At 31.4% G+C, this 23,994-nt stretch overlaps 2 protein-coding genes across 3 annotated transcripts in view; one reads left to right on the top strand and one right to left on the bottom strand.

Annotated features, from left to right (window-relative positions):
* The window catches only part of LOC145269298 (uncharacterized), a 101,599-nt gene extending 82,498 nt beyond the window's left edge, over positions 1-19,101 (top strand). For both annotated transcript variants that reach the window (XM_080124988.1, XM_080124989.1), the window contains exon 2: positions 11,682-19,101. In XM_080124988.1, the coding sequence (XP_079981114.1) occupies positions 12,221-13,330 (1,110 nt within the window). In that variant the 5' untranslated portion in view covers positions 11,682-12,220 and the 3' untranslated portion in view covers positions 13,331-19,101. The remainder of the gene's footprint in view (positions 1-11,681) is intronic.
* A 1,293-nt stretch (positions 19,102-20,394) lies between these two features.
* Positions 20,395-23,283, bottom strand: LOC145269061 (uncharacterized). Its single transcript, XM_080124664.1, has one exon. The coding sequence runs from the start codon at positions 23,281-23,283 to the stop codon at positions 20,395-20,397; it is 2,889 nt and encodes a 962-aa protein (XP_079980790.1).
* Between the last annotated feature and the right edge of the window lie 711 nt (positions 23,284-23,994).

Raw genomic sequence — 23,994 nt, 5'->3', positions numbered from 1 at the left:
TTAGACGGTGCTTGTGCAGTTTAGGTCCAAGTTGAAAAATTTATAAAGTGCTTGTGCAGTATAGGTCCAATTTGAAAAATTTAGAAGGTGCTTGTGCATTATAGGCCCGATGTGAAAAATTTAGAAGGTGCTTGTGCAATATATATGTTATAATATGCAAGTTGGATGTAGCTTCATTATCAGATTCCATTAGATTAATATACAATCATTGTTATAATATGCAAGTGACCTCCCTTGAGTGTAGCTTCATTGTTGAAGTCAGTTAGATTAATATACAATCATTGTTATTATATGCAAGTGACCTCCCTTGGATGTAGCTTCGTTGTCAAATACCATTAAATTAATATTCAATCATTGTGATAATATTCAACTCACCTCCCTTGGATTAAGCGTCATTATCAAATACCATTAGATTAATATACAATCATTGGGGTAATATGCAAGTGACCCCCCTTTGATGTAGATTCATTGTCGAATTCACTTAAATTAATATACAATCATTGTTATAATATGCAAGTGAACTACCTTGGGTATAGCCTTATTGTCGAATTCCATTAAATTAATATACAATCATTGTCATAATATGTATGTGACCTCCCTTGGGTGTAGCTTCATTGTTGAATTCCATTAGAATAATATACAATCATTGTCATAATATTTAAGTGACCTCCCTTGGATGTAGCTTCATTGTTGAATACCATTAGATTAATATAAAATAATTGGTATAATATGTAAGTTACCTCCCATGGATGTAGCTTCATTGTCAAATTCTATTAAAATAATACAATCATTATAATATGCAAGTGATCTCCCTTGGGTGTAGATTCATTGTTGAATTCCATTAGATTAATATACAATCATTGTTATAATATGCAAGTGATCTCCCTTGGATGTACAGTCATTGTCGAATTTCATTAGAATAATATACAATCATTGCCATAATATGTAAGTGATCTCCCTTGGATGTAGCATCTTTGTCGAATACCATTAGAATAATATAAAAACATTGGTGTAATATGCAAGTGACTTCCATAGAGTCTAGCTTCATTGTCGAATACCATTACATTAATATGCAATTGTTTTCATACTATGTAAGTGACCTCCATTGAGTGTAGCTTCATTCTAGAATTCCATTATATTAATATACAATTATTGTCTTAATATGCAAGTGACCTCCCTTAGATGTAGCTTCATTCTCGAATACCATTAGATTAATATACATTCATTGTCATAATTTGTAAGTGACCTCCCTTGGATGTAGCTTCATTCTCTAATGCCATTACATTTATATAAAATCATTGTTATAATATGCAAGTGACCTCCCTTGGATGTAGCTTCACTGTCAAATTCCATTAGAATAATATACAATCATTGTTATAATATGCAAGTGACCTCCCTTGAATGTAGCTTTGTTGTCGAATACCATTAGAATAATATACAATCATTGTTATAGTATGCAAGTTACCTCCCTTGGATGTAGCTTCATTGCCAAATACCTTTAGAATAATATACACTCATTGTTATAATATGTGAGTGACCTCCCTTGGCTGGAGCTTCGTTGTCTAACACCATTAGAATAATATACAATCATTGTTATAACATGCGAGTGACCTCCCTTTGGTGTAACTTCATTGTCAACTGCCATTAGATTACCAAGTGGCTTCACTTGGCTGTAGTTTCGTTTTCGAATACAATTAGATTGATATGGAACAAACCTTCTTGGCCTTTGGAACAAGATCAAAGTGTAGTATCTGTTCTTCAGATGCTGCACTTCTATTTCTTGTTCTCTTTCGGTGGAGGAGAAATCCTTCATGACTGAGACAATTTCTATTTTTGTACCTTTTCTCCACGTTAAAAAACAACCCTGGTGTCTAACTCTGTCCTGTGGGGATGTTACATGATAAGGGCTGTCCCCTTTTCATGTAAGTATAAAAATGGAGAATTTAGTTCAAAATGAAAATGAAATAGCATAGGCGAAATTCGAACCTCGTAATCTAGTTTAGAAATAGATTACGTGTGAGAATTTAAAAATGTAAAACAAACATTTGTTTAGAATATAGATAAATATTTCAAGTAAAGAATGTTAACTATCAAGTTTGTTATGAAATTTTAAATTGAGAGAATGCAGCTTATAAGATAATGTTTTTAACATATTGGATATAGGTTAAAATTCCTTTTGTAGAAATAGGAAAAGTTTTGGACACGTATGTCCAGGACACGTGAAAGAATGCACATGTTTTAACATGTGTATGACGTCACGGAAAATAGAAAGTCTAGGAATAGAGAAAAAACTTTAGAGTTAGAGAGTCAGTGAGAAAACTCGGAGAGAGACAGTCAGGCGTCTAGGAGCGAGACGTCACTTCAAAAAAAAAATGTGAGACTTTGAATTCTTGGTGATGGAAAACGGCCGTGTGAAAAATAAACCATCAAGTGTTTTTTGTAAAGCTCATCTTGTCTTGTGATTCTTACAGAAAGGTAAAGTCCAATTGTATTATATATTTGTGTTATATGTCTTTACATACACATCTCAACATCATCATGTCCAAACTGTCTGAACACTATCCCTTCACTCCAAGAGCTTCTTCCCCTTCTTCTTCCATTCTACACAATTAAGGAATGAACATTTAAAATATAAGAATCTCCTAACATGAACAATCTATCCAAGTCTCTTCAACATCCCTCTCTAGAACTCTTACAACAACTTCTCTCTCTCTCTCTGAGTCTTACAACATCCCTCACTGTAATAAGACTCTTTTTAAGCATCTCTTCCTAAGACTCTCTCAATGAAACCCCTATATAACAGGGAGGCATAGTAAATAGGTACAATCATTGTTATAATATGCAAGTGACCTACCTTGGATGTAGCCTCATTGTCGAATACCATTAGATTAATATGCAATCAATGTAATATGCCAGTGAACGCTCTAGGATATGGCTTCATAGCTGGATATTTGTACTAGCATAATACCCAGTGTTGCCGGGGATTGTATCAGAAAGGTGGATATATGTACTAGTAAAAATACACGACGTTGCCTGGGATTGGATGACATGGGTGGGATGTTTCCTAGGAAAATTCCTGGGATTGGATCAGATGGATGGATATTCGTGCTAACAGAATACCCCATATAGGAAGATAGTGTGATTATGTCATAAAATCATGAAAAATTATTGTCCAGATTAGTAACATATCACAGAATTATGAAAAATGATGAACTGCGAGTTATTTGTTGATGTGTTTATAATGAAATAACCAGCAAGACAATATATCAAAGTTATTGTTTAGCAAGAGGTGAGGGGATTATGTTGGTTAAATAAAATAAAACGTTTGGGTTAAATTATAAAAAAACGTTTGTCAAAATTTGTAACATATCTAAGAATTATGAAAAATGATAAAATATGAGTTATTTGATTGGTGTGTTTATATAATGAAATAAACAGCCCAGATATTGTCTGAAAGTTTTTATTTTAGTAAGAGGGGGTCGATTATGTGGGTTAAATCTTAAACAATGATTTTCAAAAATAGTAACATATCATAGAATAATGAAAAATGATTAAATGTGAGTTATTTGATTGGTGTGTTCGTAATGAAATAGACAGATGTATTAAAGTTGTTATTTTTGTAAGAGGAACGGGATCATATCGGTTAATGAGGGGGCGATTATTTGGGTTACTTTATTAAAAATAATTCTCGAAATTAGTAACATATCCAAGAATTATGAAAAATGGTAAAATGTGAGTAAATTGATAGGTGTGTTTGTAATAAAAAAAAACAGCCATACAATGTCTGAAAGTTATTATTTTAGTAATAGGAGGTGGCGATAATGTGGATTAACTCTTGAAAAATTATTGTCGAAATTAGTAACACATCCAAGAATTATGAAAAATGAAGTTTTAGTTATTTGATTGGTGTGTTTATAATGAAATAAACAGCCCGAGTCAATGTAGCAAATTTATGATTTTAATAAGAATTGGGCGATTATATGTGCATGCTCATTAAATTTGATTGTCGAAATTCATAACATATCCAAGAATTATGAAAAATGATGAAGTGTGAGGTATTTTATTGATGTGTTTGTAATGAAATAAACAGCTGAGAAATGTCTCAAAGGTATTACTTTAGTAAGAGGAGAGGGATTGTGTGATTGAACTCAGAAAAAGTGACGTTTGAAATTAGCAACATATCCAAAAATTATGAAAAATGATGAAATGTGAGTTATTGTATTGGTATATTCATAATGAAGTAGACATACCAGACAATTTATAAAAGTTATTATTTTAGCAAGAGGTGGCGATTATTTGGGTTACTTCATTAAAAATAATCCTCGAAATTAGTAACATATCCAAGAATTATGAAAAATGATATAATGTGAGTTACTTTGTTGGTGGGTTTGTAATGAAATAACCAGCTATACAATGTCTAAAAGTAATTATTTTAGTGATAGAAGGGGGCGATAATGTGGATTTACTCATGAAAAATGATAGCAGAAATTAGTAACATGCCATAGCTTATGTATCAATGTTTTTATTTTAGTAAGAGTGGAGGAGATAATGTAAGTTAAATCATGTGACATGGTTGTTGAAATTAGTAACATATGCCAAAATTATGAAAAATGATGAAATGTGAATTATTTGGATGATGTGTTTGTAATGAAAAACCAACCAAGACAATGTCTTGAAGTTATTATTTTAGACAGGTGAGCAATAATGTGGATTAAATTGTCGAAATGTGTAACAATCCAAGAATTATGGGATTCAACGAGATACGTTCACATATATACTTACAGATTACCAGGAGTCACTCTGTATTCAATGAGATACATGAAGCAGAATACATTGTCAGCTGGGATGTAATGAGATAGATGCAAATATATACTAGCAGAATACTTGGCGTTTCCTTGGATTGAACTAGATTGATTGAAATATATACTAACAGAATACCTTGCGTCGCCCAGGATTTCATGAGATTGATTGAGCAAAACACCCAGCGTTGCCCGGGATTGAATAAATAGTTGAGAATATATATTAGCAAAATACCTGACATCGCTTGGAATTTGATGAGATAAATGTGTTGCATATTACCTGTCTTTGCATATACATGCTGTAAATTACCTACCCTAGGTAAGATACAATTATTTCATATGTGTAATACCCGTCTTATGTAGGTAAAATATTATTTTGCTCGAAATAGCAAATGATACATAAACATACAAAATTCCTCTCTCATAAGAATAATAAATATATTACAAAACCAAATTCAATTTTTTCATTGTGTATACAGTCCCGCAAAATGCCGGGTAGCCCCGCTAGTCTGTAAATATAAAAGCGAAAATGTATGTATGTGTGTTCACTTTTTCTGTATGTCTACAAAAGGCTTCTTTTAGAGAAGCGGTTGGTCGGTTCACAACTTTTTAAAACTTTTTATATCACATATAAATCGTAATATCTCAGAGTTAACAATGAAGCTCGCCTGTCTATTTAATTTGCTCGATTTCGGGAAGATAAATATTCAACATGTGTCGTTCGCCACATGTAGGTTAATCTTTTTCCTATAACATCTTGGGGAAAAAGAAAAAAAAAGCGTTCAGAAGTAAATACTATCCTGCAGTCAAACTTGACCTCATTAACTCATTAAAACGGGCACCTGCTAAATCCAAGTAATTAAATAAATTCAAACATGTTTCCGTTAGCATGTCGCAGTGGGGCAATGGTTAACGTCACACATTTTTTTTCACACTTTAATTTACAACTTTGTCTCAAGGGTTCAGGTTCGATCCTCATACTTACTTTTTTTTTTAACCCCCACCCCACCCTTGGAGTTTCCACACACACCTCCAAACACCCGGGCAACGCCGGGTACCCCATCGCTAGTATATATATAAAAGCGAAAATGTGTGTATGTATGTGTGTGTTTGTATGTCTCGCAAAAACTTTTTACATGGGTCACAGATTTTCGCCAGATCGGTATCATTTTAAACTTCCAACCTTCGCCCAACAAATATCGAAAAATTGGCCAAAGTCGTTAATTTTTTCACTCTAAAATCATCACTTTTCTACAGGGGGGTCAGGGTTAGGGTCAGAGTTAGGGTCAGGGTTTGGGTCAGGGTTCGGGTTTGGGTCAGGGTTAGGGTTTGGGTCAGCAAAAACCCTCATGCCAATTTATGTTGATTTATATGCTGATTTAAATGTTTGAAAAAGCGACACAATTTCGGCGACGTCGTCTTAGCTCAGTTGCTTAGAGCGTGGCTTCATTATCTAAACGTTTTGGGTTCGAATCATGGTGTGAGATATCTTCTTTTTTTTTTCGATTTTTAAAATTTTAATATTGAAACGGGGTTATTTAAGCCATTTTTCACGTGTTTTTTGTTTTGTTTTTTTTTTTCAGATATTTTAAAGAAGTTTTAATGTTCGTTTCTCTGTTTTCTTTTTCATAACATTCACGTTTTCTTTTTTGTTTTTCCGATTTTTACATTTAACATCGTTCGTTTGCCTTACGTTAGTTTTTTGGGCGTTTTTTACGAGTTTTGTAAGTCTTAACATTTTAATATTTAAAAATATTTACTTTGCTTATTCTTATGTTTTGATTCCAACCCCCCCCCTCGAGCACACACACCTCTAAACACCCAGGCAACGCCGGGTATACCCTGATAGTATATAATATATGTAATATATAATATATATGTAATATATATATGTATATATGTAATATAATATATATATGTAATATAATATATATATGTGTAATATAATACATATGTGTAATATAATACATATGTGTAATATAATACATATGTGTAATATAATACATATGTGTAATATAATATATATATGTAATATATAATGTATATATGTAATATATAATGTATATATGTAATATATAATATATGTAATATATAATATATGTAATATATAATATATGTAATATATAATGTATGTAATATATAATGTATGCAATATATAATATATGTAATATATATAAGTAATATATAACATAAGTAATATATAACATAAGTAATATATAATATATGTAATATATAATATATGTATGTAGTATATCATATATGTAGTATATAATATATGTAGTATATAATATATATATGTAGTATATGATATATGTAGTATATAATATATGTAGTATATAATATATGTAGTATATAATATATATATATATGTGTAGTATATAATATATATATATATATGTAGTATATAATATATATATATGTAGTATATAATATATATATATGTATGTAGTATATAATATATGTATGTAGTATATAATATATATATATGTATTATATAATATATATAGTATATAATATATATTTAATATATAATATATATATGTAGCATATAATATATATGTAGTATATAATATATATATTTAATATATAATATATATATGTAGTATATAATATATATATGTAGTATATAATATATATATGTAGTATATAATATATATATGTAGTATATAATATATATATGTAGTATATAATATATATATGTAGTATATAATATATATATTTAATATATAATATATATATGTAGTATATAATATATATGTAGTATATAATATATATATGTAATATATAATATATATATGTAATATATAATATATATATGTAATATAATATATATATGTAATATATATGTAATATATAATATATATATGTAATATATAATATATATATGTAATATATAATATATATATGTAATATATAATATATATATGTAATATATAATATATATGTAATATATAATATATATGTAATATATAATATATATGTAATATATAATATATATGTAATATATAATATATATGTAATATAATATATATATGTAATATATAATATATATGTAATATATAATAATTATATGTAATATATAACATATATATAAATTATAATATATATATATGTAATATATAATATATATATGTAATATATAATATATATATGTAATATATAATATATATATGTAATATATAATATATATATATGTAATATATAATATATATATATGTAATATATAATATATATATATGTAATATATAATATATATATATGTAATATATAATATATATATATGTAATATATAATACATATATATGTAATATATAATACATATGTAATATATAATATATGTAATATATATATATGTAATATATAATACATATATATGTAATATATAATATATGTAATATATATATATATGTAATATATAATACATATATATGTAATATATAATATATGTAATATATATATATATGTAATATATAATACATATATATGTAATATATAATACATATATATGTAATATATAATACATATATATGTAATATATAATATATATATATATATGTAATATATAATATATATATGTAATATATAATATATATATGTAATATATAATATATATGTAATATATAATATATATATGTAATATATAATATATATGTAATATATAATATATATGTAATATATAGTATATATATGTAATATGTATTATACATTACATATATATATTATATATGTAATATAATATATATATGTAATATATAATATATATATGTAATATATAATATATATATGTAATATATAATATATATATGTAATATATAATATATATGTAATATATAATATATATGTAATATATAATATAGGTAATATAATATATATATGTAATATAATATATATATGTAATATAATATATATTTGTAATATAATATATATATGTAATATATATATACATATGTAATATAATATATACATATGTAATATATAATATACATATGTAATATAATATATACATATGTAATATATAATATATATATGTAATATAATATATATATGTAATATAATATATACATATGTAATATAATATATACATATGTAATATATAATATATATATGTAATATATAATATATATATGTAATATATATAATATATATATATATGTAATATATAATATATATATGTAATATATATAATATATATATGTAATATATATAATATATATATATATGTAATATATAATATATATATGTAATATATATAATATATATATGTAATATATGTAATATATATAATATATATATGTAATATGATGGTTGAGCTGGATTAAATCCGACGATATGAAATAAATTTATGTGGGCTTCTTCAAGAGGGATATTACATATATATATTATATATTACATATATATATTATATATTACATATATATATTATACATTACATATATATATTATATATTACATATATATATTATATATTGCATATATATATTATATATATATATTATACTACATATATATATATTATATTACATATATATATTATATATTACATATATGAAATAAAATGAAGGTGGAAGGACCTGGATACTCAACGTTTTTCCCAATTTATGCGGGCTTCTTCAAGAGGGATGGTCATCCCTCTTGAAGAAGCCCGCATAAATCGGGTGAAACGTTGAGTATCCAGGTCCTTCCACCTCCATTTTATTTCATATATGTAATATATGATATATATATATATGTGATATAATATATAATATATATATGTAATATAATATATATATATATATGTGATATAATATATAATATATATGTAATATAATATATAATATATATATGTAATATAATATATAATATATATATGTAATATAATATATAATATATATATGTAATATAATATATAATATATATATGTAATATAATATATAATATATATATGTAATATAATATATATATGTAATATAATATATATATATATGTAATATAATATATATACGTAATATAATATATATATGTAATATATATATATGTAATATAATATATATATGTAATATATAATATATATATGAAATATATAATATATATATGCAATATATAATATATATGCAATATATAATATATATGCAATATATAATATATGTAATATATATATAATATACTGTTTTATCGCTTTATTGCAAATTAGTAAAATATTAATATTTCACTAAATATCCATCACAACGAAATGAAAATTATATCATCAAACGACTCCTTTAAGGTGTCTTATATCCAAAAATGTTATTCAAATTCATGCGATATTCACAAAGTTTGTTATTTTATTCTTTTATCAAAGAATTTCCACTGTCCATCGCTTTATTGCATGTCTCCTTAAATGTTGTTTTAGAGCAAAGTACAATGTCTTATCTTGTGAACTTTACTTTTTATCATATTATTCTATCAAAGAATACTAAACAAAAACATATTCTAGGTATGGGCCTCATATAAATGAATTATTTATCAACATATCCACCATTTTTTAAAATAACTTAAAACAACCTTTTTTCCCCCGAGAAAGTCAATTCTTTTATTTTTAAAATGAGTTATGGCTCTAGCAACATCAACTATGTTCCTCGACAAGGCATCCTTTGAAGTAAATTGCTCTCCTCCCTCATAAACTCCTCTTTTTAATATTGACCAGAGATATTCAATGGGGTTAAGGTCTAGAGAACATGGTGGTCAGGTCATGAGTTTCCCCAATGAATTCCATAGATTCAAGGAAGGATGCAGTCGCTCTAAGCAGAATGGGATGGTACATTGTCCTTAATAAAAATCATTTGAAAGCGACATGACAATGGTAGGTCATCTAATCATGTCGACAAATGATTATCCAAAAAGGCTGTGTACACATTGCATTGTTGGTAAGCTTTAATGTCCTCTGGCGCTCGGAATGGTCCAACCAACTCATCCCTAATAATTCCCGGCCAAAACATAATGCCTCCACCTTCTTGCTGGCGATGAACTCTGTAACAGATGGGAGTTCCATCCGGGTTTTGAACTTTGGTCCATCTACTCGAACTGTCGAGAGTAGCATGGGCCTCATGTCTAAATAGGACCTGTTAGAAATCCATTTTCATGTAATTGTGTCCAAACCATTCGTTTTTCCATATGTTGTTTGCTCAACGGATGCATTGGAAGAGGCTTGATGTTCCTTGCAATCTCATTCAAACATTGTATCGGGCATGCCTAAATCTTGGAACGATTCCAGCTTTTGCAAAAATGAAAGCACTGGTGCTGTTTGTATTTCGGTTTACTTCCCTATGAATTTTCCGAAGATCACAATCTAAAATATTTCTCCTGATGCCCTTATTTTTCTGGGTTTGGTGTTCGGGTTGTTCAAGAATGCAGACAAGGTTTTTGGATCTCATTCCTGCTCATCGCTAAATTTTTAATGGACAATCCTTCTGCAATTATCCTTTGCTTTTTGATAACCTTTCTTTGGACAGTAAAAATTCTTTGATAATAAATAAAATGCCACAACTTCGTGAATATAGCATGAATTTGAATAACATTTTGGAAATAACTAAACTTAAAGTAACCCTTTGATGGTACAGTTTTAATTTTTGTGACATATATTTAAGGAATAACTATATATATATATATATATATATATATATATATATATATATATATATATACATACACCTGCATGAATAATATACATATTTCATTAGAAAAAGAAAACCAATTTTTATAAGTCTGAAATATTTCTGAAATAATTTTTTTAAGCATCTGAAACAGGATTAAAGAAATTCAAAATGTCTACATAAAATAAAGTTTTGATTTTCAAATTAAGATAATCTTATAAACATTTGAAAATTGAATGATTCATGTTTATTTTGTCTTTTATTTTTACAGATGATCCAGTTAAAATACATATTCATACATTGAAACTTGTGGTAATTCCATATTGAAGCAACCACAAGTGGAAAAATAAACTTGTTGGTGATTTCTAAAAACATTGAAAGCTGTAATGTTCGGAAACTTGTGGATGTAAAAAAAACTAATAATTCCATTTTTAAAATATACTTAAAAGAAACTCAGATTTACATGCCAGTACATTAACTTAGAAACAAAAGAAACGGTTGTCTATGGCTTTTGACAATATAAAGTGTCCTTTGAATATTATGCAATAGGAACTGCCATAATTATACGAGTTAACACTAACAGGAACCATATTCTTAAGACTTGTATGGCATCTTTTATAGAAAATAAGATTGGAGTCAACATATAAAACAGTTATTATTTCCCTGGTAAATAAATCAGTTTTTTTTTTTTTTGCTGAGAAATAATAGAATTTAAAGATTTGAATCCAATTTGAGGAAAAGTCCTATTTTTTTACATTTACTTTAAGAAGACTATTGTTTATTTTCTCACAGAATAGACATCTGGAGAAAATGTCAGAGGTGAAAGATCATACAAGAGTACAAATTGAAAAGCCTTTATCATGTGAAATATGTGGAGAACTATTTTCACAGGATGACAAATTAAATCGACATCTGCAAACACACTCTAAAGAAAAGCAATATTGTTGCGAAGTGTGTCAGATTTCATTTCCACAAAAGTCATCGTTAGAAAATCATATTCGAATACACACTGGTGAGAAACCATATTCATGTGATTTGTGTGGAAACTCATTTAAACAAAAGTCGCATTTGAAAACTCATATTCGAATTCATACAGGAGAAAAGCCATATGCTTGTGACGTTTGTGGGACTTGCTTTACTGAGAAATCATCATTAAAAAATCATATTCGAATTCACACTGGAGAGCGACCCTATTTATGTGATGTTTGTCACGCTTCCTTTACACAAAGTTCGCACTTGAAAACTCATATTCGAATACATACTGGGGAAAAACCATATGTTTGTGAAGTGTGTTCAACTTCATTTACAGAGAAGTCGTCATTGAAAAGTCACATGAAAATACACACTGATGAAAAACCATTTTCATGTGAAGTTTGTCAGACTTCCTTTAAGCAAAAATTGTCTTTAGAAAATCATAAACGAATACACACTGGGGAGAAGCCATATTCGTGTGAATTGTGTGGCATTTCTTTTACAGATAAATCCTACTTAAAAAAACATATTCGAATTCATACTGGTGAAAAACCATATTCATGTGATGTGTGTGCGACTTCATTTCGACAAAAGTCGCATTTGAAAAATCATATTCGAATTCATACAGGCGAAAGGCCATTTGCTTGTGAATTGTGCGGCAGTTCGTTTACAGAAAGGTCTTCATTGAAAAATCATATGAGAGTCCACAGTGGAGAAAAACCATATGCATGTGATGTGTGTGGGAATTCTTTTCGACAAAGTTCACACTTGAGAAATCATATTCGAATACACACAGGAGAGAAGCCATATTCATGTCATTTGTGTGGCACTTCATTTAGAGAAAGGTCATCATTAAAAAATCATATAAAAATACATAAGGATGGAAACAACATAAAAGGATATGAAAAATCGCATGTTTCTGGTGACAACATGTTTATGATATGTTGATTAAAACATAATTCAATTGTCAAAAATGTATGAGTTACAGCTGAAATCGGCGAATGATGATCTGAAATATAATACTGTGATTTAACCATAATTCCCTTAACAAAGAAAAGGTTGGTTTGAACAGTGGTTAAAGAAAATAATTACAAGTGAGTGAAAAGGGTGGAAACTTTTTGTTTTTGAAGTTGTGTTTTGTAAAATTCTGTGCCTAAATATTAAAAGGAGAAAACAATCATTTCTGGAAACAAGGATTTAAGTCAATTGCTTAACAGGTAACTCTGTAAAGGATTTTTTGATATTGTGGCTGAATCTGGAATAGAAATGGATTTTATTATATAGGTAAAAGTTTACATGGCTACACACCCAGAATATGTTTCAATCATAAATGTATGTGTGCATGTGTGTTTAGACATAGTTCATTGTGTGTGTGTGTGTGCACATGTGTTGATAAGCTTGATTTCCCTATGCTAAAAATAAGTGTCCATCGTGGTTTTCATTTCTTTGGAATAAAACCAAATTACTACCCATAAAGGTTACATAAGTAAATTAAAAATAAGATACAGATGTAAGTACTATACATGCAATACTTAAATATTTTAACTCTTGTATTGACTTCAAAATCCCGTAAACCATTCAATGTGCAAACAAAATCTTATAAATTCTTGAATCAAAGTTTTGCATGAAATTGCGCTGAGACAGTTTTATTTGTCAACAATTGTTAATAGACTAATGGCTTTCCGAATTGGTTCAAAAACACTTTGAATTTTCTTTCATTTTGCTTTGTAATGTAATAGTTTCCAAATTTTCAATGTTTAAATATTGAGTCCATTTTGATTTGGAATTCGATAAATCAATGTAACTGTATAAAAATAATTGTTTTTGATATTATCTCACACACACACACATATATATATATATGTATATATATATATAAAATATATTTGTAGTCATCGACATACAGTCCTGTTTTGTTGTATCACAACTCATCAGTGCCGCTAGACTAACACCTATCCCAAGCTGAGGATCGAACCTGGAACCGTCGTGATGACAGTCGGCAGTTCTACCTCTGTATATATATATATATATATATATATATATACTTGCAAAAAGAATCCAACTAATAATACTTGTTTTATATTCTTAATTACATCTCATAATATTTGATAGAAAAAAATGAAATAAACATTAATTGATATAAATTGTTGTTAATTTTTACTCATAACCTCCCTGAGGCGCATCTGGCGTTTATTAGCAATCGATGAAGCCACCTACCAGAAAATACCTGAACCCTTAATTAACGGGTTTCGTCTTTTCTATTATTTCAAAAAATATCTCATGATAACATTGTACCCTCATTTTATCAAAATGAAATATAGTTTTGCAGTATTACAGACATATATAGTTTTGCAGTATATATTAGCAGAGAACCCCGATGTTGCTCAGAATTGAATAAGGATCAACACTGCCAATACTTTTATTGTCATCAAAATTGATGAAATCGCCCATTTGTCAATCAAATTAATCGATTGATTGCTATAGTCAGGAAACCATCACGGCACACTAGAAGGAAGCTTTACATGCCTTCTCTCAGTGACGCAGTTTACATTATGGTCTATATTGCACTGCAGTGCACCTACTGTTGATTTTATTAAATGTTTATATATGATGACTTGAAATAAAATTAAAAATGGAAAAGTCAAGTACAATAATTCAATTGTGCTTTAAACAGAAACGTTCATTTTAAACCTCTATTTTATCAAAGAACCTACTTGCTTTTATATGCTGGGCCCTTTTGCTTGTGCAGTAATAAAACTTCTCAAATGCACTTGTATAGAAGTTTTCATATAGATAAAAATTGGACTGTTGATGAGATTTTTTTTCGATATCTGAGGTTTTCATATACAAAACATTTCAAAAAACACTCCAGGCATTTTTGTGAATTTTTTTTTAATTGCCCCAGTCCTTTTGGAGTTCATGGGGAACGAACTCATACACACACAAAATGTTTTTTATGTATATGACAGGTTTTGTGTTAAATCGTTTTCTTTTCCATTTTGTAAAAAGTAATATTCTTGCATTATTCATGGATAAATTTTCTTTAAAATATGGACAACATATTTTAAATAAAATTATTTAAATGATGTAGTTTTATTAGTAAATTAGACAAATCAAATTTTATTAGTCTAAATTATATATTAAATTTATGAACATCTTAAAATGAATCTAAAATATCTACAAAATAAAATTAATTTTTGAATAAACATTGAAAAATTATGTGATAATCACTAGCCATAACATTAGAGATTAGTCATATTCTTGTGAAGTCTGTGAAACTTCCTTTGTACAGAAGTTAAAAAATTCATGCTAACATCAAAGATTCAGATCAGTAAGAACAATACACATCAGCATTGAAAGAAATACAAGTTTGCAAAGAATGTCTTTTATGTAAGAAAACTTTACAAAACTGATACAGCTTTGGCATTGTAGATCATATGAGGAATTATTGATACGATACAAAAATGTGCAGCAACCAATATCTTAAGTGAGTAGAGAGTATGGATCTCTCAGAAATGAACCATTAACATCAACATCAAGCAAATATTGTAAACACAAGTCAGTATCTCATGAGTTCCCAAAACCTTTTCATGATAAATCAATATTATAAACAGAATCTAATAAAACAATTTCCATCACAAAACATTTTTAACAAGACTGTCTAAAAATTGAGAGAAATATCAAGCAAACATGTAGCAAAAGTAGCCCAAAAAACAGCTCAGAAATTTCTTAAAACATTACATCATAGAAAACTAAAAAAGTTCAGCTAACAATGTGCTAAAAACATTCGGAAAAAGCTATTCCAGAAATATATAGAAAAGAAAGTTCTCTAGAGTGGCCTAAAAGCAGATCACCCCACTTACGATCAGAGAGGATCATAATGACTATTCAATATGAAGGTTGCTTGATGGCCAATGCTGTTACCAAGATAACTAGTTTTAGCAACGACAAGTGCACGTTCTGCCACACAGTGAGTGTTGACGTCCAATTGTGAGTTTCTGTTGGAAAATGCAATGCAGCACATATCAACACAGGATCATCACTAAATATTGAAAAATGAGTGTAGCAGCAACTTCTGGGAGCATATACATGAAAATAAAGATCTGAAATGTCATACACCAGCCGTTTGACTATGCCATCTCTTTTATACAACAAAGGTCTTCAACCAGACATGGTTATGTGGGACAAAGAAGAAAGAGTCATAGCACTAAATTAAGTCTTTGATGTTACACTGACTTAATCCAAGCTGCAAGGGAAAAAATAACAGATCAAGTAAAGATTAGATACCCCGGTAGCAGACGACAAAGATAGGCGAATATTTCAAGTGACACCAGTTGTTCAACCTTGGCATTGCGGTTCATTGTTTGTAAGCACGTCAAATAGCAGACATGTCCAAATGTTCACGAACAAGATTTTAAAAAAATATATATTTACAAAACTTTTTAAGATTTAAAAGAAAAAATATATATTTACAAACCATTTTCTTTAATATTAAATATTTACAAAACTTTTAAAGATTAAAAAAAAAACTTTTCCATTTACGCAAAACTTCATAATGTAAATAATAAAACGAACGCATTTAAACAAAATATATTTAAATAAATGAGTGTCTTTCTGGTTGCGTTCTTTTTATATATTTACAGAACTTTTTAATAAAACTATTAATAATAATAATAATAAATGGTAAATCTTTACGACATGCCCCAGCCCCAGCATATTATAAACACTCCAAAGCCATTCTTAACATGGGGTGTGTATACTATGCTGGGGAAGATTGTAAAATAATACCAAATAAATAAACCGATGTTATAACTGAGAATTTCGGATAATGTCAATTAAAAAATACACAATTTTAAAAAAAAAATTAAATGAAATTATATAACCAAACTTATTAATGGCAGAAAAAAAATATAAAATAATGACTTGTTTGGATTTTTGCGACCAAGATTAATTTTTATGTACAGTGTGTGTGTGTGTGTGTTTATCTTTCTTTGTATGTTTTTAATACAATTCAATATTTATTTAAAGTGCGATGTATGTAGGTGGTCAGTGAAAGGAGGAATCTTTCTAGGCCGAGACAATTTTTATGCATAATAAAATCACAAGTATAAACAATCGAGATTTAAAAAAAATATATTTATTCACATATCTTTTAAAACTTTTATTTTTATAAAGATGAAGTGTAGCATCACAAGATACAAATCTTTTTATAATTTTCATTTTTATTTAAGAAAACAAAAAAAAACTTGCTATTTGTTTACATCTCTATGAAGACAAATTAAGTACAAGTAAGTTTAGCGTCCGAAATTTTCAGTTTCTAACGTTTTGTAATTAATATGGTTCATTCTTTTTATTTTTTTTATAATTATTATTATTATTTTTATTAAAGTTCTTTAAATATATTAAAAAACGCACCCATTTATTTTAATATATTTTGTTAAATTTACGTTCGTCTTGTTTTTTCTATTTACACAAAAAGTTTTGTGTAAATAGAAAAAAGTTTTTTTTAATCCTTAAAAGTTTTGTAAATATTTAATATTAAAGAAAATGTTTTGTAAATATATATTTTCTCTTTTAACTCATAAAAAGTTTTCGCGAACATTCAGACATGCCTGCTATTTGATGTGCTTACAAACAACCAACGATAATGTCAAGGTCGAACAACTGGTATCACTTGAAATGTGCACCTATCTTTGTCTTCTGCTAACGGGGTATCTAATCTTTACTTGGTCCAAAATAGCTAAATACAATAATTCCAGTAATCTTATGAAACAAATTGAAAAAAGAGAAATGATTCCCATAGGATGCCTCTTGTTAGAAAAAAAGGCAAAGAAATTTAAATAAAAAGGATGTATTTTGAAATGTTTGCAACATTTTGGAAACAAGAAGACATATTTTTTGTAAAAATCTAGTACAACTACAAACTGAAAAGAATTTACTTATAAGTGACTCACCATTCACGAAAGAATCTGCTATAAATGTGGAGAAGAGAAAGTTAATTCTTAAATCATTTTAGTTTGGATAAATCATTTTATTTAGAAAATTTACAAGGAAATGTTGAACTTAAAGTGAATTTTTTTCAAAGAAATCCTTAACTCTTTTCAATTGAAAATTTCTTATTTATTGTAGTACTTCTTTTTCAATTCAAACAGTTTTTTTTTTAAATACAATATATGTTGACATGGTTGACTTTATAATTGAAATGCTAGAAATATATTCTTGTGTTTTCGAGAATATGTTGATAAAATAGCATTTTTAAATAAGCGTCTGCATATAAGTTTTACATGGGAAGAGAAGTTGGTATTTCCATATTGATTAAATGATACAGGATAATGCAAAGAGTACACCTGCTTTTGCCTATTAGTCCCATGGGAAATGACATATGATGGGTAGATAGTATTCGACCTATAGTTTCTCAGCATATTTGTTCTTTTCTATTTAAAATGCATGAATAGACGTTCTTTAACTTCTCATTTTCATATTGACGCTCCTTGACAATCACTCTTCTAAGATTTGACTTTGTGTGATTATTTCATGTGATAAAAACTCAAGAAACGTATGTAAGAGTATATAGAAGGGTTTTTTGGTTGTTGTTTTTTTTTTTCTGACATAAATGCTACGCAAATCAATAATGCAATTCTGGAAGAAGTATAGGTTAACTTCTAAGAGCGATTTCAGAAATTAAAATTTGTGTTTTCAAAATTGTCAAATGTTAAATATTTTGGTGTCATTTTTTATTATTTCAGATTTTGTTGTTTTTTAAAAGCATTCCAATCTAGCTCATAATGTTTACTCATAATGAAACAGATGGTGTTCTGAAACTCGCGGCAGTTATTCCTCAGAATCTTGCTTTCAGGTACCTATAATACCGTCTAGCAGTCAAACTTTAGAAAGCGTGCGTTGAGCAGACAGATAAACTCAAATTAACATAACGAAAACAACTATTACGTTGAAAACGCTTTATTAAGTAAAAAAAATCTGAAACAAAAATAAAACAAATAGTTAAAAGGAGAAAACATAATTAAACAAAAGGAAATAATACATGAAAATAATTATGTTTTGGACAGGCTTCCAAATTAACAGATTCTGGGATATCTTATCTTTTTCAATCAACTGTTAGGTGAAAGTCCGTAACAGTTAGAAAAGTGTCTTTTCTCCATTTAATTGTTAGGTGAAAGTCTGGAGCGGCTAAAAAATGTCCTTTGTTTTTTTTTTTTATTATTATTAAATCGTTAGGCGAAAGTATGGAGTGGTTAGAAAATGAAAAATCTTTTCTTTTTTTTATTAAATCGTTAGGTGAAAGTATGGAGCAGTTAGAAAATGTCTTTTTCTTTTTATTAAATCGTTAGGTGAAAGTATGGAGCAGTTATGTCTCTTTTTTACAAAGGTTATTTTAGTGCAGCGCATAAACTACCCAAGCGCCCATGAAATAAAAATAATAGAAGTCTGAGAAAAGATATAAGTTCTGTGCGAACGAAGAAGGAAATAATAAATTAGAATTTCTACAAATTAAATATAGAAGTCACACACTAGATTAAATAAACAGAAACAGGGTTTCGAGTTCTTCATAGAAGGAATAGCCAGGTAAAGGAATAATAGGATGTTCTAAACGTACCTCATGGCTTAAACGGGGAAAGCCCAGTTCATGGAGTCAAGTAAAGTCCGTCCATATCATTTCAAATTTCGCGGTGAAAAGAAGGAAGGCCAGAATCGCAAAACGAGACTAGGGCGAGATCGCGTGGGAACACGGAGTTCTCGAAGGATAGCGATATGACATTTTTTCCTTTTCTCTTTTTTTTTATTTGTAATGCCTAAACGGCTAAGTTTTCCATTAAAGAAAGATCAGGAAGGGAGGAAATAAAAAAAAAACTATATATGAAAAAACTCGCACAGAGATGAATGAGAACGAGGCATGAGGCACCGGTGCTCTTAAAGCGTGTGTCCCTTGTTAAAAAAGAGCCCGGTCTGAAGACAGAACACTCCCCGTCCAATTGTTATTTATGCAATTGCTCTCATTGCGCATGGTGGGTGAGGAAGCAGAACAAGTTATGTGGCAGGTTCCGATGCAGCAGAAGGATGATGTCAGAAATGGCTCTCACCAAGCGCCTGTTTTGGGTTCTCAGTTCCACTTGGCAGACTTTGCCATCTTTGCTGGGGATTGCTCTAGTCACTAGCCCCAGAGGCCACTCGTTTCTTTTGCGTTCTTTGTCTTTCATGAGCACCACACTTCCAGATGACAAATTTGCAATGCTATCGACCCATTTTTTGCGGGGCTGCAGCAGAGGCAGATATTGGTTCTTCCACCTACTCCAAAAGGTCTGGGCAAGGTGTTGGACATGTCTCCACTGCCGACGAGAAACATCCTTTGTGTCGAATTCACCCGGTGGCGCAGAGACGGAGACGATCTTTTGCGTGAGCAGGGTTGCGGGAGTCAGTGGGATTGGATCTTCTGGATCGTAGAGACCGGTACAAGTGGTCTGGCATTGAAAATGGCAGTTACTTCTGCAAGAAAGGTAGTTAACACCTAAACGAGTGCTGCCGTGTTGCAGCAACATGGCGTTGAGTATTCTTTTGGCTATGCCTACCATCCTTTCCCAGGCTCCGCCCATGTGTGGAGCATGCGGGGGATTAAAGAGCCAGGTGCAGCCAGAGTCTGCGAGGTGATTTCTAACTGCGTCACAGTCCAAATTGGAGGCTATTCCCAATTCTTTCCTTGCTCCGATGAAGTTCGTGCCTCGGTCCGAGCGGAGAAGTTTGACAGGGCCTCGAATGGCGAAGAATCGACGTAGGGCATTGACCAAGCTCGAGGTGTCAAGAGACTCCAACACCTCGATATGGATTGCTCTGGTGGTCATACAGGTGAACATGGTGGCCCATCTTTTGCAATGGGCTAGCCTGGCCCTGGTTCTCCTAGAGGTGACTGGCCAAGGTCCAAATACGTCCAGCCCTACATTAGTGAAAGGGGGGGTGAAGGCGACGCGATCTTCAGGTAGGTCGGATAATTTTTGGACTTGTACGGATCCCCGGAGTTGCTTGCACTTTACACAGGAGCGTATCACTTTATTGATGCATCTCTTGCCACCGACAATCCAGAGGCCAGCGGCTCGGACAGCACCCTCTGTCAGATGGCGGCCCTGGTGGTGAATAAGCTGATGATGATGACGCACCAGCAGGGTCGCTAAGTGATGCTTTCCAGGAATGATGATGGGATGCATTTCTTCTTGGGGCAGTTCTGCTCTCCGCGTCCGCCCCCCAACTCTGAGGAGGCCATGTGCATCGAGGAATGGGTCTAGAGACTTGATTGCGCTGTTCGAGGGCAGTCCTTTCGCTTCTTTGAGGCAGGACATGTCTTTAGCATAGTTGTGCCTTTGCACCGCTTCAATTATCACCTGTTCAGCCTGCGTTAGCACCTCCACAGTGAGGGTTTTGCAATAATGCCATCCGTTGCAGGTTTTGCCGTTGTTTTCTCTGTGGAAAGTCTGAGCAATGTGTATCAGGCAGGCCACAGCTCGTCTAACCGCAATCCATGATGAGAACCTCTCAAAACGGTTAGGGTCCAGTTGAAAGGAAGAACTAGTGAGAAATGCAGTCACCACTGGTCGGATCTCAGTGTCTTGGTCTGGATCGATAAAGCCATAGCTTTCGCCGTCAGCAGATGGTGCTGAGGGTCGGGATAAGAAGGCTGGTCTGCGGAGCCAAGGTGCATCATGAAGCTGGTTAGCGGGAACTGACCTAGTTCCACAGTCTGCTGGGTTCTGGTCGGTGGATACGTAATGCCACTGTTTAGGTTGAGAAGTGCGGCGTATCCTCTGAACTCTGTTAGCTACATAAACATAAAAGCATCTGACTTCATTGTTGATGTAGCCAAGAACTACCTTGCTGTCCGTATAAAAGGTTGTGTCAGCCTCCATATCCAATTCCCGGTGTATGAGGTCTGCCAGCTCCACCGCTAGGACAGCAGCACACAGTTCCAATCTTGGTATGGAAGTTTCAGTTTGAGGGGTCAGTTTCGTTTTTCCCATAACGAACGCAGTCTCGCAGCTTCCGCCTCCAAAGGTTAGCCTTAAGTAAGCGACGGCTGCGATAGCTTTAGTAGAGGCATCTGAAAAGATGCAAATTTCCCTGGATAGCGCAGTGGAAGGGGACATCGTAGTATAGGACCTATGAATTTGCAGGTTGTGCAGGTCCTTCAGAGAGTTTCTCCACGCCGTCCATAGTTCCTGTTTTTGCGGCGGCAGTGGAGTGTCCCAGTCGTTGTTGTCCCTGGTTAGAGTCCGCAGAATGAACTTGCCCTGGACGGTCATGGGGGCTACAAATCCCAAAGGGTCGTAAAGGCTGTTTATGATGGATAGGACGCCTCTTCGTATGTAGGGTTTGTCAGGGTCAGTCACTCTGAAGAAGAAGTGGTCACTTTTAGAATCCCAGTTAAGACTGAGACTGCGCTGCACTGGTGCTGCAACTGCTGCATCCTCTTCCAGGTCGAGGTTCTTGCTTTCATTGACATGATCTTCAGGTGGGAAGGCTGCCATGACGATCCTCTTGTTGAATGCGATCTTGTGCAGTCTCAGGTTGGATGCTGCCAATACGGCTCTGGTCTTCTGTAGCAGGGAGATGGCATCCTTGATAGTCGGGGCGGATGTTAGGCCGTCATCTACATAGAAGTTACGTCCTACAAACTCCTGTACCTCGTGGTCGCAGTTGGGGTGTCCTTGGTGCACAGACTGTCTGAGACAGTAGGTTGCTACCGCTAGTGAAGGTCTGTTTCCGAATACGTGTACATTCATCTGATATTCTCTGACCTCCCTGGTGATGTCGTTATCTTGGAACCAGAGAAATCTTAGGAATCTCCTATGTGCTGCCTTGACTCGGAAACAGTAGAACATTTGTTCTATATCAGCCATAATGGCCACAAGGTCTCTCCGAAATCGGATCAGGACACCCACGAGTGTGTTGATTAGGTCAGGCCCAGTTAACAAGGTGTCGTTGAGCGATACCCCGTTGTATTTGGCGCTGGAATCGAACACCACTCTAATCTTCCCGGGCTTCTTGGGGTGGTATATTCCGAATGTGGGGAGATACCATCTTTCTTCATTCGCGGCCAGAGGAGGGGCAATCACTGCATGTTCTCTTTCCAGAAGTTTTCCCATGAAAAGGAGAAAGTCTTCTTTCAGTTGCAGATTTCTCTTGAACTGTCTCAACAGGGAAAGAAGCCTTTTAGCGGCTTGATCCCTGTTATTGGGGAGACGTCGTCTGGAAGGCTTGAAGGGTAGTGGGGCTATCTAGCTGTTGTCGGGGTCCCTTTCTAGGTTTTGCTCCATAATTTTCAGGAACATACGATCTTCAATAGAGTGTGCGGCACTCTCGTCCTCTGTTGTGAGTTGAAACACTGAGTGGCCTAAGCCCTGGTGTTGAGTTCGGTAAGTGGCGATCAGAGGTCCATATCTCTCCCTAATATGGATTAAGTTAGGGCAAGGCTCGAACGTGGGGGGGGGGCCCTTCACTAGTGTACTGGTGAAGAAGGCACTGACGTTTTTGTTCTTAATCCTCCCGGGGCAAACGTCGCCTACCACGATCCATCCCAGATCCAATTTCTGGGCGTGGGGGGCACCGCG

Source organism: Euprymna scolopes, chromosome 45 (genome assembly GCF_053919585.1).
Source record: "Euprymna scolopes isolate OS-2025 chromosome 45, ASM5391958v1, whole genome shotgun sequence".
NCBI lineage: Eukaryota > Metazoa > Mollusca > Cephalopoda > Sepiida > Sepiolidae > Euprymna > Euprymna scolopes.
This window is presented reverse-complemented; position numbering and strand designations above follow the sequence as displayed.